Source organism: Schistocerca piceifrons, chromosome 1 (genome assembly GCF_021461385.2).
Source record: "Schistocerca piceifrons isolate TAMUIC-IGC-003096 chromosome 1, iqSchPice1.1, whole genome shotgun sequence".
Taxonomy (NCBI): Eukaryota; Metazoa; Arthropoda; class Insecta; order Orthoptera; family Acrididae; genus Schistocerca; species Schistocerca piceifrons.
The window spans coordinates 914087042-914103611 of NC_060138.1; the positions used below are offsets into that span (position 1 = coordinate 914087042).

The following is a 16570-nucleotide window of genomic DNA, read 5'->3' on the forward strand; positions in this document are numbered from 1 at the left end:
TAAGCAGTATACTATTGCATCCAGACAAATTCTTATTGATTGCTACTGTCAATTGAAAGCAAGTTATATTCAAATTCTACTATGATTTACCCTGTTAATTCTTATAATTTGTATGCTTGCTACAAGTTAACTACAACACAGTCTTTAATGATTGAAGACGAATTACCCATTATTGTTTCTATACTCATTGCTACATCAAAACATAATTTTGAAATGTATAAGACCTACACTTACCCTGTTATGTGGCATGTCATTTATCAGTCAAAGGATTATTTACTGACTGAAAAGGACTGAAGGCATTTTTTATCTCTGAATGAGCATGATCTGCTTATATGAAGACATAAGTTAATTTGCCCAGAATCAGCAGTATTTTTAGATAGAAAAGTATACAGCTGTGAGAAAGAACTGTTTATGAATAATTCTCCAAGCAATGATTGCCCTAGGAATTTAATGAAACTGTATCAGCCATTTCTTAAAAGATGTTCTGAAGGTATAATTTACACCATCAATTCAACTCTTGATGTCACATTTACACCTACAACTTCTGGTACACCAGATCAACGTTTAACACGCAAATTAAACAACAGTGGCTTAATTTTAAATGCCAGCCACTGAGATTTATCATGTGATCTGTTTGATATACCTTATGTATTGCCAACTACTTTTCTGCAGCTCAAAAGCTCCCATTAATAGAATATTACCAGTTAACTTTAACAAATCGTATATACTAATATATGCAAACAGGTCCCTGTTTTCCCAAGAATAATGATTTAATTACGGATATCCAAGAAAATGTATTGGCTACTAACAGTGAATTAATTTCATTCAAGCAGCAAATAAGATTAAGTGTTGTGAATCTTCAAGTAATGTTAATAAATACTTAACAGTCAGTACTGTGTTGTTCTTAATTTTATTAATTTGTCTTGTGTCTACAGCATGTGTCACATAGCAAGTTGTGATTTTAAAACCCTGCTCATCAGTACCAGTCGTCACAGTGTCTGCAAAAGAATAAGAGTTGCAATGCCTTCTGATGCCACAACGGGCGAAACAGATTCATGGCACCCAAGTGGTCATCCTGAGCAACATTTGGTAGCTCATCTTCCTTGGGCAGTGTAATGTAAGGGTCACAGACTTGAAGCAGCTGCCTCGGGCGAGTACGAGTGTGATCTGGTGGTATCTTGGAAAGCTGACAAACTGCATATCAGTATAAACTGGCTGCAGGACACTGCCACACACACACACACAGTAGTCATGTCACATCACTGGCTGCCTGCATGGGCAGAACTGTTTCTAATGCTTATAGTTGCAATGCAAAATTTATGTCCTTTTGGGCTCACAATGGAGTCTTGACAAATTTTTATTCATTCATGGTAGTGCATCAGACACAATTATGAACAAGGGAGGCTCTCAGCCAATGACACTACCTTCATAACCATCCTATAAAATACTTTTTTTTACATATTGACAATATAGGAAAAGATCGATTACTATTTACCATCATGATGACATGCTAAGTTTCAGCCATGCACAATTAAGAATCTGGAGTTCCCATTGTTTGTTTTTACATATTTAAGTAATTAAGATTTTTATACAAACCATTGTTTAGATAAATAAAACCACATATTTTTGCGACTTAGGGAATATATTTCTGTTAAATTACTATCATACACAAAAGTTCATACAAAAACAAATCAGCTATTCAGAATTGTAAAAACTCTATTGCAATTTATGAAATGTATTAAAAAACAGAGTGTATGTTCAACATTCATTATTGTAAAGTGATAAAACCAGCACGGTGGTAGCTGTGCGTCTCAGGGATGTAACAGATTTTGTGGTGTCAAGACTGTTGCATGATGCAAAAATTTTCCAATAAATGTTTTGAAGTTAAATTCCCAGTTTTGCATACATAATTTCATAGTTACCACATCAAAAATTGCCTAACTATGCAAGAAGATGGACCTCAGGCAACATCTTTAATGGAGAAACTATAAAATCAGAAGTAACAGGACTCTTTGTTTCAGTGACAGATACCAAGTCAAGTACTGGTATGTTCCCTTCAAACCTGGAAACATTTCAACCCATGTCACGAATCAAGAAATATGCAGTGCACAAAGAAATACAGAGGACACTTAAACTGGTTGTGATACAAAGGTCTACTAGCCATTATAATAGTCAATTGTCTGTAGTGGAAAAACGGAACGAGCAAGTATGAATCATGTTAGACACAAGGAAAGCAAATCATATTTTTGAACCAGATTAGGACCACCTAGAAAATCTAGAGAGACTCCGTGCACAAATTTAATGAGACTACAATATTTAGCAATCTAGACCTAATGATGGGTTATCATCAAATCCAACAGCATGAAGAATCTTGGCACTCTGCAATCCTCTATTGTGGTTGGTGCTACCAATGTAGGATGCAACCTTTCCAACTGAATAAACCTGTGGCTACTATTATCCGGACACTGGAGAATGTTTTAGAGGACAAATTGCTTAGCATAATCACAGTATGTGACAATGACATATTAATCGCTTCAAGAAGTGGGAAGGAGCATGACAAAAATATCACGAAATACTATCCCAGAGAAGCAAATGAAATAGCACAGGATGGAAATGAGAGCAACATATCCAAATTTACAGATAGAAATTCCATACCACCCTTTTGGACTGAATCAAGCAGCAAAGTTAATACAAAAGGTGTTGCTTGTGAAGGAAATCGGGTGAATAGGGATCGACAAGAGAAATTTAGGGTTTATGTCAAAGTGTAGGTTAAGTGGTCAAACTTCTAGCAGATGCTTCGGCCCAATTTGCTTTTACTTCATGTATTCAACATGACAAGAGCGAATGGCAACAGTGGTGGCAATGACAAGTAACAGTCTGCACCAGGTAAAGCTTCCCTTCTACAAAACAGAGAGCTGAGCCCAGTCCAAACACCAACATTGCACAGGTGCAGGATGACTCTGTTCATCCCACACAGCAGCAATGTGGAGGCATCTGGGCTTGACTCTGTGCATATACCTGAGGTCTCACCCCCAGTCACACAGCTGGAATCATCCAGGCACCGTGACTACACCTGGCTAGGTAGAGAACACTGGCCTCTGACTGTTTACACTAAGCCAGCTGCTGATGTTTGTGAACAAAACCACACATGCTGTAGCAAGGATATGAAATCTGCAACCTGCCTTGCCACAACAGACCACGAGATATGTATCATCACACCAACATATCAGAGTGCTTCTGTGTGTGTGTGTGTGTGTGTGTGTGTGTGTGCATTTAATTTCATGTTTTGTTGATATCACTTCTATTTTTTTCAGCAGACAATTAGATTGTAGAGCATGTGAAAATGAAAACCTAATGGTGACTCAGATTCAATATGATGCAACTGCAAAAATATAGTACTTTAATACTTTCAATACAATGAACTGAATATTTGTAGAATTGAATTATTGGACTGAAGTTTCATGTCAGGTCGCCTTGTGTAGTGGTTAATCTTGTTATTCGACACTGCTATGTTTAAATGACGGGACACTGAATTTTGCTCATAGATTGGATCTATTTGATGCATGCATATATGCGATTGCCAATAATATTATAATAATAGTGCATAATTGCAGGTTATATCAGTAATATCACGTTAGTTTGTGTGATTTCAGTTTTCGTGACCTGAAGTGCATTTTTCTACTTCGTATTTTCCAAATTCAAAAAAGGATTGAGTGGGGAGAATGTAAGGTATCTTTGTCTTTCTGGGGGTCTTTGGCTTCATCTGGAGACAAGTGCAGGCAGTTGGCAAGTGGTTATTGCGGCAAATGTTTCAGCCAAAATGGTCTATGTTTGGAAGTTAAAGACATTAGCCAGAATACTAAGAGCAAAGGAGATGAAAAATGTATATGCTTTTATTCATTTGTGATCAAGAATAAGTTTCTGTGCAATAAATAGTTTTGGTTTAACAGTAGCGTTCAAGGAGTTTATCACTATGAATGTCGGAAGTGGTACAGGAGCTCATGTACGAATATTTGGTATGTACTCCCCACACCAATACCCTTCACAGGCTGGTGTGGTACTATACTACTGGAGTGCTGACCACCATCTGCCTGCTGGACACAGCAGTGACGCATGTGGGTGACAGGAGGCCACTTGCTGACCTATGCATGCTTCACTGTCTGAGAGTAGCATTTGCTCTGGGGTCGCTGACTGCTTCTTATAACCACCCTGATTGATATATTCTGACACGAGATATAGTAGTATATGAAATTACTGTTTTTACGATTGGATGTTGGACATCCACCTGGTACCTATTCACCACATTGCTGCAACGACTCTCAAGGTGGATAGCTGGAGGCATTCCTGACCACTAGCAGCCCAGTTCCACCACCCACCACAGACCTCTACAATCAAATACTAAATCCATATTGCATAGTGAGGCGAATGACATTTTATTTCATGTAGTTAATCTACATCTAGATGAACGCCCTCCAAACAACTATGAAATGCATGGAAGGAAATAATTACAACTGCACCTGTATTAGGGCTCTTCCTGTGCCATTCACATGTGGATTACATTATTACCAATTACTGGTTAACAGATGGCAATGTAGCAGTACGCAGGCTTTTGTGGGAGAGCTGGCATCTTTCTTCAAGTGTCAGTTCATTCAGATTTTTCACAATTTTGCAACACTCATCCATTGGTCAGACAAATTATGCGACCATATGTGCTGCCCTTTCCTGTATACAATCGATATCAAATCAATTCCATGTAGGAATATCTACAACACGAGGAAAAGATAGATTGCTACTTACTGTAAAGATGACACATTAAGTTGCAGACAGGCACAATTAAAAGTCACTTTCACATTAGCTTTCGGCCACAGCCTTTGTCAAAAAAAGAAACATACACACATTCATTCACACAAGCAAGAACAACTAATGCACACATGACCATCACCTCCAACAGCTCGGACCAGAATGACCGAGCTGCCGGAGATGATGGTCATGTGTGCGTAACGTGTTCTTGCTTGTGTGAGTTGCATTCAGTGTCCTTTATTAGTTTTAAATGTGTCTGATGTAAGACAGATAGGAGGTGAAGCCTCAGGATAGTACATGATCAGGTAGGCTGTTGGCTAGTTAATGGATGGGGACAGAAAGTATTGTATTTCAGAAAATGTTGAAAAAGGAACTGAAGCCTTAGTACACATTACAACTGCATCGGAGAAAGGTGCTAATTGCAGACATAATTCCAGGATACAAATTGTAAAACACATGGTCTCAAATAATATTTAAGGAAGTAGTCCTGGTGTATACAAAAGCGCTTTGCTACTAAAAACTGTGCTGATAACTGTGCTAACATAAATCACATACCTCCATCTTCAATACAAAGTCGATTTTGACATTTCTTAATGTAATACATTTATATAGCCATTTGCATAGGAAGCTATGAGTGACATATCACACAATTGCAGATTTATTTCGCTTCACTCAGAAACTTATATATAACAGAAAAATCTTTCTTTCCATATCCTTGTGCAACTAAAATGCGATAAATCTGGTGTGCTAATGAACCTAAGGGAGTAGGAACTTGATTTTTTGTTGATGCTTCTTGTGCAATACCAAGATCCTTTGCCATAAGATGTGTGCCAAAACCACCCTGCAACAACAGGGAAAAAGTATAATTTAACACAATAATGTCACAGCTTTAGTTACTACTACAAGCCTTATTACTCTATTTTTACAGTAATTGTGCATATGTTGCACGATGATAAATTGCACAGTGAACTAAAAGTTTACACAAAAGGAAGGAGAGAAGATTAGGGTTTAATAATGTTGATAATGAAGCTATTATTTTATATTTGAGAAACCTGTTTTTGTCTTTGCTATATTTCGTTGAACTAAAGCTGTCACTTTACTTCTTCCTGCTGCCTCTATAGTTACAGCACTGCGCCTTACTCATTTCCTTGAATATGTTACTCACACATCTTTATGATTGGCTCTGTTTTTAATGTCTAATTATGAGAATTACAACCACAGCCAACACAGCACACATTTTAATTAAATTGTTACTTTGTATGCTCATAAGTTTACTTTTCACAACTGCAAGCATCAGCCCTGAAATCATTCCCTTATTTCTGCTCTCAACTGTGTGATCCACTACAAATAGCATCTTATCCTTAGCACTCCCCCCACCATCCCTACTCTAATCACTATATCAACAACACCTTCCTAGCCCAAATATCGTTTCTCTGTTCTCATATCTTTTTCCTTAAGGGATCATACATAAGAAAGTCATCAGGTGTGCAAGAATTATGACAACTGTATTTGGTGTGGGTCCCCACCCCTTGTCAGAGGCAAATACAGATTTTTTTTTTTTTTTGTGGGGGTGACAGTGAGGGAAGCACAAGCATTAGAAGCATGAACATGTCCTTATAGGCTTTCTGTATCTAATTTTAAAAATAAAGACAGACAGACACACACACACACACACACACACACACACACACACACACACACACACACACACACACACACACACACACACACACATTATATATACATATAAATGAAATTATATCTAAAAACAAAGATGATGTGACTTACTGAACGAAAGCGCTGGCAGGTCGATAGACACACAAACAAACACTACCATACACACAAAATTCTAGCTTTCGCAACAAACGGTTGCTTCGTCAGGAAAGAGGGAAGGAGAGGGAAAGACGAAAGGAAGTGGGTTTTAAGGGAGAGGGTAAGGAGTCATTCCAATCCCGGGAGCGCCACACACACGCACACACACACACACACACACACACACACATATCCATCCACACATATACAGACATCTTTAAATATGTCTGCTTGTGTCTGTATATGTGTGGATGGATATGTGTGTGTGTGCGCGCGAGTGTATACCCATCCTTTTTTCCCCCTAAGGTAAGTCTTTCTGCTCCCGGGATTGGAATGACTCCTTACCCTCTCCCTCAAAACCCACTTCCTTTCGTCTTTCCCTCTCCTTCCCTCTTTCCTGATGAAGCAACCGTTTGTTGCGAAAGCTAGAATTTTGTGTGTATGTGTGTGTTTGTTTGTGTGTCTATCGACCTGCCAGCGCTTTCGTTCGGTAAGTCACATCATCTTTGTTTTTAGATATATTTTTCCCACTTGGAATGTTTCCCTCTATTATATTGATATAAATGAAATTAGTTTTATCACAGCCATATTTTATCACAGTCATTATTACATAAGATGCAATAAAAGTTTCCTCTTGTGATTCCTACAGAATTCACTGTTGATGCAATACCTTGATGGATATGCATTGGTACAAGTACATTTAAACGATCTTCTGTCATCCTGGTAAGAAGATATGTCTTCAGACTGTGTAAGGTTGAGAAAGATCTCTCCACACGGCTGGTTGTTACAGGAAATGTGTACAGTAACTGACACAAGACTCTAATATTTGCTAACACCGTTGCTCTTTTTATAGGCCTGTACTGGAGACTTTTCATATTTCCATCCATTTGTTGCAAAATTTGTAGCTTTCCCTTCAAAATTACCATCAAGGGATACTGTCTTTGTATGGTGAAGCATTTTGCAAAACATGATGTATATCTTTATCTCTAAAGTTCTGCAACTGCAATTTTTGTAAACGCCCGATTCTTTATGGCTGGGTTGTAGGGAGTCTTAATGACATTTCATTTAACAAATGATCAAGAAAGGGTATGAATACTGACAGATGGTAATACTCTTCTACAGGCTGTGTCTGAAAATTGGGTCTGTTGGTCTGTTCAAAGAACAGCTGTAAACTGCTACGTAAACTGAGTGCCACCTGTGAGCCTTTTTGGAAGATCCTCCATCAATTAGTAATAGTGTCTATTTATTTATACTCCCTTTGTTGGGAAAGTTCCAGGACAAGCTTTTCTTAATTTCTGAGTTTGCAATACTAAAAATGAATAAATGTTGTTTTTATGTTACCCGATATATGGGCATCATTGAAATGACCTTGGCCATGTCTCCATGCAAAGTCACTAGGTGGCAGGGCTGTGCTTAGCAAGACATTTTTTGAGTTCTTGGCCAATTAGTTATGGTAACACAATAGCTACTGATTGTGAGCAAAGAGTGAACATTACGTTCTAATCAGGAAAACCCCTAGTGAAATGTGGACACTGAAAAAATGGTTCAAATGGCTCTGAGCACTATGGGACTTAACTTCAGAGGTCATCAGTCCCCTAGACCTTAGAACTACTTAAACCTAACGAACCTAAGGACATCACAGACATCCATGCCCAAGGCAGGATTCGAACCTGCGACCGTAGCGGTTGCGCGGTTCCAGACTGTATGTGGACACTGATTAAGCAAGCATATGCAGGTGAGGCATTTCCAAGAAGTCATGTTTTCAAGTAGCACAAAAGGTTTCGTGAATGCAGATTTTCAGAGCAGGATGATCCCAGAGCTGGTCACCCGTCTACTGCACAAACTGATGCAAATGTTGAGCATGTAAGGCAGTTATTGCAAGAAGACCATCATATGACTGTGCATGCCATATCAGAAGAACTTCATTTGAATCAAGATTTGTATCATAAGATTTTACGCAAAGATTTAGAGAAATGGAAACTTAATGCACAACTCATCCTTCACACATTAACAGACAAACAGAAAGAGGAAAAACAAAGAATTTCTGTTGACCTACTGGACAGAGCCAGATTAATCCTATATTTCTGTCAAAGATTATTGCTGGGGAAGAAAGTTGGTGCTGGCAGTATCATCCCCACACAAAACATTGAAGTGCTGTATGGCGTACACCTGGATCACCAACCTTGAAAAATGTCGAACGACAATCTTTGAGAACAAAGACAATGTTGATCACATTCTTTGATAGTAAAAACTATTTCACCATGAGTACATTCCTCCAAGTCCAACAGAGAACCAAACTCTTGACATCAAAGTCTTGAAATATTTGCAACAAACAATTTGACGTCACTGCCCTGATTTGTGGCATTCTCTGGACTGGTTCTCACTGCGTGACACAGCAAGATCGCATACTGATTTATCTGTTACCAATTATCTGACCAGATATTCTGTTGTTATTGTCATCCCACATCCACCAAATTGCATTGCAGTTTCTCCTTGTTTCCTCAAGTGAAAAGGCAACTGAAAAGAAAGCTTTATCATGATATCGCAGACATCAAATGGGCTGTGAAAACTAGGTTTACAGCATCACAGCTGAATGCTTGCTTCCAAGAACTACATAGAGATTGGCTACTGTGTATAGAGAACCAAGGGGACTACTTCAATAGGAGCTCAGCTCATTACTTGGTAAGTGAAATTTTCTATTTTTTAAAAAAGACCTGTCCTGGAAATTTACTGACAAAGGGAGTGTGTTCAATTAGCTTTTACCTACAGCTTGGGCATATCACTAGTATTGTTATGATGAGAGAGTATCAGGCAACACAGCTTGCAATGTGTGCTGTCCCCTCCATTGCCCCACTGCACAAAATCAGGTGTTATAAGTCCATGAACCATGGACCTTGCCGTTGGTGGGGAGGCTTGCATGCCTCAGTGATACAGATGGCCGTACCATAGGTGCAACCACAACGGAGCGGTATCTGTTGAGAGGCCAGCAGACAAATGTGTGGTTCCTGAAGAGGGCAGTAGCCTTTTCAGTACTTGCAGGGGCAACAGTCTGGATGATCGACTGATCTGGCCTTGTAACACTAACCAAAACGGCCTTGCTGTGCTGGTACTGCGAACGGCTGAAAGCAAGCCGTATTTTTTCCCAAGGGCACGCAGCTTTCCTGTATGGTTAAATGATGATGGAGTCCTCTTGGGTAAAATATTTCGGAGGTAAAATAGTCCCCCATTTGGATCTCCAAGCGGGTACTACTCAAGAGGACGTCGTTATCAGGAGAAAGGGGTTGGGTTGTTTTGGGAGAGGAGACCAGACAGCAAGGTCATCGGTCTCATCGGATTAGGAAAGGAAGTCAGCCGTGCCCTTTCGAAGGAACCATCCCGGTATTTGCCTGGAGCGATTTAGGGAAATCATGGATATCCTAAATTAGGATAGCCAGACATGGGATTGAACCGTCGTCCTGCCGAATGCGAGTCCAGTGTGCTAGCCACTACCTCGCTCGGTGGGAAAAGAAAACTGGCAATCTACGGATCGGAGCGTGGAGTGTCAGATCCCTTAATTGGGCAGGTAGGTTAGAAAATTTAAAAAGGGAAATGGATAGGTTAAAGTTAGATATAGTGAGAATTAGTGAAGTTCGGTGGCAGGAAGAACATGACTTTTAGTCAGGTGAATACAGGGTTATAAACACAAAATCAAATAGGGGTAATGCAGGAGTAAGTGTAATAAGGAATAAAAAAATAGGAGGTGGGTAAGCTACTACAAACACCATAGTGAACGCATTATTGTGGCCAAGATAGACACAAAGCCCATGCCTACAACAGTAGTACAAGTTTATATGCCAACTAGCTCCACAGATGATGAAGAAATTGATGAAATGTATGATGAGATAAAAGAAATTATTCAGGTAGTGAAGGGAGACAAAAATTTAATAGTAATGGGTGACTGGAATTTGGTAGTAGGAAAAGGGAGAGAAGGCAACATAGTAGGTGAATATGGATTGGGGGTAAGAAATGAAGAGCAAGCCGTCTGGTAGAATTTTGCACAGAGCATAACTTAATCATAGCTAACACTTGGTTCAAGAATCATAAAAGAAGGTTGTATACATGGAAGAATCCTGGAGATAGTAGAAGGTATCAGATAGATTTTATAATGGTAAGACACAGATTTAGGAACCAGGTTTTAAATTGTAAGACATTTCCAGGGGCAGATGTGGACTCTGACCACAATCTGTTGGTTATGAACTGTAGATTAAAACTGAAGAAACTGCAAAAAGGTGCGAATTTAAGGAGATGGGACCTGGGTAAACTGACTAAACCAGAAGTTGTACAGAGTTTCAGGGAGAGCATAAGGGAACAATTGTCAGGAAAGGAGGAAAGAAATACAGTAGAAGAAGAATGGGTAGCTTCGAGGGATGAAATAGTGAAGGCAGCAGAGGATCAAGTAGGTAAAAACACAAGAGTTAGTAGAAATCCTTGGGTAACAGAAGAAATATTGAATTTAATTGATGAAAGGAGAAAATATAAAAATGCAGTAAATGAAGCAGGCAAAAAGGAATACAAATGTCTCAAAAATGAGATCAACAGGAAGTGCAAAACGGCTAAGCAGGGATGGCTAGAGGACAAATGTAAAGATGTAGAGGCTTATCTCACTAGGGATAAGATAGATACAGCCTACAGGAAAATTAAAGAGACCTTTGGAGAAGAGAGAGCCACTTGTATGAATATCAAGAGCTCAGATGGAAACCCAGTTCTAAGCAAAGAAGGGAAAGCAGAAAGGTGGAAAGAGTATATAGAGGGTCTATACAAGGGTGATGTACTTGAGGACAATATTATGGAAATGGAAGAGGATGTAGATGAAGATGAAATAATAGATATGATACTGTGTGAAGAGAGTGACAGAGCACTGAAAAACCTGAGTCAAAACAAGGCCCCGGGAGTAGACAACATTCCATTAGAACTACTGACAGCCTTGGGAGAGCCAATCCTGACAAAACTTTACCATCTAGTGAGCAAGATGTATGAGACAGGCGAAATACCCTCAGACTTCAAGAAGAATATAATAATTCCAATCCCAAAGAAACCAGGTGTTGACAGATGTGAAAATTGCCAAACTATCAGTTTAATAAGTCACAGTTGCAAAATACTAACACGAATTCTTTACAGACGAATGGAAAAACTGGTAGTAGCCGACCTCGGGGAAGATCATTTTGGATTCCATAGGAATGTTGGAACACCTGAGGCAATACTGACCTTACGACTTATCTTAGAAGAAAGGTTAAGAAAAGGCAATCCTACGTTTCTAGCATTTGTAGACTTAGAGAAAGCTTTTGACAATGTTAACTGGAATACTCTCTTTCAAATTCTGAAGGTGGCAGGGGTAAAATACAGGGAGCAAAAGGCTATTTACAATTTGTACAGAAACCAGATGGCAGTTATAAGAGTCAAGGGGCACGAAAGGGAAGCAGTGGTTGGGAAGGGAGTGAGACAGGGTTGTAGCCTATCCCTGATGTTATTCAATCTGTATATTGAGCAAGCAGTAAAGGAAACAAAAGAAAAATTTGGAGTAGGTATTAAAGTCCATGGAAAAGAAATAAAAACATTGAGGTTCGCCGATGACATTGTAATTCTGTCAGAGACAGCAAAGGACTTGGAAGAGCAGTTGAACGGAATGGACAGTGTCTTGAAAGGTGGATATAAGTTGAACATCAACAAAAGCAAAACGAGGATAATGGAATGTAGTCGAATTAAGTCGGGTGATGGTGAGCGAATGAGATTAGAAAATGAGACACTTAAAGTAGTAAAGGAGTTTCGCTATTTGGGGAGGCAAAATAACTGATGATGGTTGAAGTAGAGAGGATATAAAATGTAGATTGGCAATGGCAAGGAAAGCGTTTCTGAAGAAGAAAAATTTGTTAACATCGAGTATAGATTTTAATGTCAGGTAGTTGTTTCTGAAAGTATTTGCTCGGAGTTTAGCCATGTATGGAAGTGAAACGTGGATGATAAATAGTTTGGACAAGAAGGGAATAGAAGCTTTCGAAATGTGGTGCTACAGAAGAATGCTGAAGATTAGATGGGTAGATCACGTAACTAATGAGGAGGTATTGAATAGAACTGTGGAGAAGAGGAGTTTGTGGCACAACTTGACAAGAAGAAGGGACCGGTTGGTAGGGGATGTTCTGAGGCATCAAGGGATCAAAAATTTAGCATTGGAGGGCAGCTTGGAGCGTAAAAATAATAGAGGGAGACCAAGAGATGAATACATTAAGCAGATTCAGAAGGATGTAGGTTGCAGTAAGTACTGGGAGATGAAGAAGCTTGCACAGGATAGAGTAGCATGGAGAGCTGCATCAAACCAGTCTCAGGACTGAAGACCACAACAACGACAAGTCTTTGTATGCTATGGCATCACAGCACCAACTCCAATGCCTCAATTTCAATGCAGATTTTGAATTTATTTGAAGGTTAGTTCAATCAGAATTGTCATGACATATGTGAGATGAAATTTTGTTCAGCCATTTAAAGATAACCTGCTACATAAAGTAAAGTGTTTGGTAGCAGCAACACACTGCCCATTCAATATGTGGTACATAATTTGATGTCATACTATAATACAGAAGTCAGAAACCTCTACAGAAAATTTTGCAAGAATCCATGTCAGCTTTTACAGTTCACGCACAATCACCACTTTTCTGATGTCTGTTAGATTTGCTGCACCAAGTGCAATAAAAAGACAAAAATCATTATGAGTGAACCCTAAAAGCTAAGCATATGTTCTCATGGACTTTTGTGTACATCTTTTAAGATCTACAGTTTTGTATTTCCAAATTTGACATAACTCTTATTGCCTGGGCAACACATTGTAAAAGAGTGCACTGCCGACAAATATTTCGCTGCTTGATTCACTATTGTTGACTTTTAGCACCCTTGCCTATTGATTTAACTTTTTTTGTAAATAGCCTATGTTCTTTCTCAGGATTCAAGCTATCTCCATATCAAATTTCATAACATTTGATTCAGTGGTTCTCCTGTGAAAAGACGACATAAAGACAGACAGAGTTAGTTTCACATTTATAATATTAGTAACTACGTCAAACAGGACAGAAGATATTATTTGCCAACAGGAGAACTTTGGCGAAATGTCAAGGCACATAGAACAACAAATGTGCTGACTGTAGGAGCCTTGTCAGTTGACTGTTATCTGAAAAGAGTATTTCCGTCTCTCTCATTACGACGACTTATTCATATTGAGACCAAAGTAAGTATAATGATGACTGATGGAAAGCTGAAACTTGGTGGTACTATTTCTTACTAACCAATAAAATAATGCAGAGAGTTTAAATATTTACTGAAAGTATCTGAACGTTTGAGCTTGAATGAAGCCATAGAAATTTACAAATTTTTCACAGAGTATGAGATTTAAATTTACTTGCATAGTGAGTAAAATCTACACAATAGCTCATTTATCTGCTACGCAATTGTGAAATGATAAATGACATAATGTTTTATTACACTTTTCTTGTAAATTCTGACAAAAAACTAAAAATAAAAATAAATAAATAAATAAATAAAATAAAAATAGCACAAGTCACAGTTATTCATAGAGGGTCTGTCTATGCAACTAAATGAAAGGCAGTTTGTTTATTGCCAAATATGTTTTGCTTCTTTTGTTTGTGAAGCATCTTCAGTGGCCTGTAATAAATGTTTCTTTTTATATATGTAATAAATGTGTTATAATATGTTACTATGTTACATTTTGTCATTTTTTTCTCTTGCTGTTCAGATTCAAATCAACTTTAGTAGCAAAAATTTCTTGGGGTGAAATTACTGTTCGGTGTTACTTATGATTTCCAGTGCTGTTAGCACACTTATATCCCATTAAGTCCAAGCTTTCTGCATTTTTTAAACTCACAACTACTATAGTGGTGGACACACAAAACTGCCTACAGTAAGTCACCCACAAGCTATTACTTAGCACACTTTGTGATATTCAATCCACATCTGTGCATTAGAATGATCTGAGGCTTCTCTTAACTCACCTAAAGTCTCATGCAATTGCCCTGTCTGAAACATGGTCAACACTACATATATCCTCTGAATGACCTGCTGAGTTGCAGACAGGCACAACAGAAAGACTGTTACACATTATACCTTTTATTAGCCCCAACAGACCACGACACTGACTTCCTTCCAGCCAGCATTGTACTTACTTTGGTCTCAATATGAATAAGTCATTGCAATGAGAGAGAGAGAGAGAGAGAGAGTTGGAAATACTCTTTTCAGATAACAATCAACAGACAATAAATCTCAGGTTATAAGTTCATTTGAACACAAATATTTGTCCACTACAACCTGCATTCATATGGTGTACAGTCACACCAACATAAATGTAATCTTGTAATTGCAACAAAAAAGGTTAACAAAGTAAAAATTATTACACACTGGCTTGTTGCCTCTTAGGTAATCACATAATATTTGTGGTCTACCCTGTGAAATTACGCTATACAACTTATCAGAACACTGAATATATGAATTTTACAATTCCAATAGCAGTCTATCTTGAAATCACTTGACTATAAATACCTCATAGTTATTGGCACTTGGTACATTGCTGATTGTTCCTGGAACAGGATTATATTGTTCTGATGACCAGCAATGTCCAGAGCTTGTGTTAAAGATTTCCATAAGGACATTTGGTTTCAGGCCCAGCCTGCAAAAGAAATAAAGAAAAAGTGTATATGCTAAGATATATAAGTTAAAAACTAAATTTAGAAACACATTGTTGTTGTTGTGGTCTTCAGTCCAGAGACTGGTTTGATGCAGCTCTCCATGCTACTCTATCCTGTGCAAGCTGCTTCATCTCCCAGTACCTACTGCAACCTACATCCTTCTGAATCTGCTTAGTGTATTCATCTCTTGGTCTCCCTCTATGATTTTTAACCTCCATGCTGCCCTCCAATACTAAGTTAGTGGTCCCTTGATGCCTCAGAACATGTCCTACCAACATATCCCTTCTTCTAGTCAAGCTGTGGCACAAATTTCTCTTCTCCCTAATTCTATTCAATACCTCCTTGATCTACCCATCTAATCTTCAGCATTCTTCTGTAGCACCACATTTCGAAAGCTTCTATTCTCTTCTTGTCCAAACTATTTATCATCCATGTTTCACTTCCATACATGGCCACACTCCATAAAAATACTTTCAGAAACGAATTCTTGTCACTTAAATCTATACTCGATGTTAACAAATTTCTCTTCTTCAGAAACGCTTTCCTTGCCATTGCCAGTCTACATTTTATATCCTCTCTACTTCAACTGTCATCAGTTATTTTCCTCCCCAAATAGCAAAACTCATTTACTACTTTAAGCATCTCATTTCCGAATCTAATTCCCTCAGCATCACTCGATTTAATTCGACTACATTCCATTATCCTCATTTTGCTTTTGTTGATGTTCATATAACACTCCTTTCAAGACACTGTCCATTCCGTTCAGCTGCTCTTCCAGGTCCTTTGCTGTCTCTGCAAAAATTACAATGTCATTGGCGAACCTCAAAGTTTTTATTTCCTCTACATGGATTTTAATTCCTACTCCGAATTTTTCTTTTGTTTCCTTTACTGCTTGCTCAATATACAGATTGAATAACATCGGAAATAGGCTACATCCCCGTCTCACTCCCTTCCCAACCAGTGCTTCCCTTTCATGCCCCTTGACTCTTATGATTGCCATCTAGTTGCTGTACAAATTGTAAATAGCCTTTCGCACCCTGTATTATACCCCTGCCACCTTCAGAATTTGAAAGAGAGTATTCCAGTCAACATTGTCAAAAGCTTTCTCTAAGTCTACAAATGCTAGAAATGTAGGTTTGTCTTTCCTTAATCCATTTCCTAAGAGAAGTTGTAGGGTCAGTATTGCCTCATGTGTTCCAACATTTCTACAGAATCCAAACTGATCTTCCCCAAGG

The 16570-nt window shown here is 38.5% G+C and overlaps 1 protein-coding gene across 1 annotated transcript in view; it reads right to left on the bottom strand.

Annotated features, from left to right (window-relative positions):
* Positions 1 to 5257: 5257 nt before the first annotated feature.
* The window catches only part of LOC124717070 (3-hydroxyisobutyrate dehydrogenase, mitochondrial), a 65661-nt gene continuing 54348 nt past the window's right edge, over positions 5258 to 16570 (bottom strand). Inside the window, exons 6-7 of the mRNA XM_047243756.1 lie at positions 15190 to 15316; positions 5258 to 5641 (exon numbers count right to left, since the gene is read on the bottom strand). Coding sequence (XP_047099712.1) covers positions 5459 to 5641; positions 15190 to 15316 — 310 coding nt within the window. The 3' untranslated portion in view covers positions 5258 to 5458. The remainder of the gene's footprint in view (positions 5642 to 15189; positions 15317 to 16570) is intronic.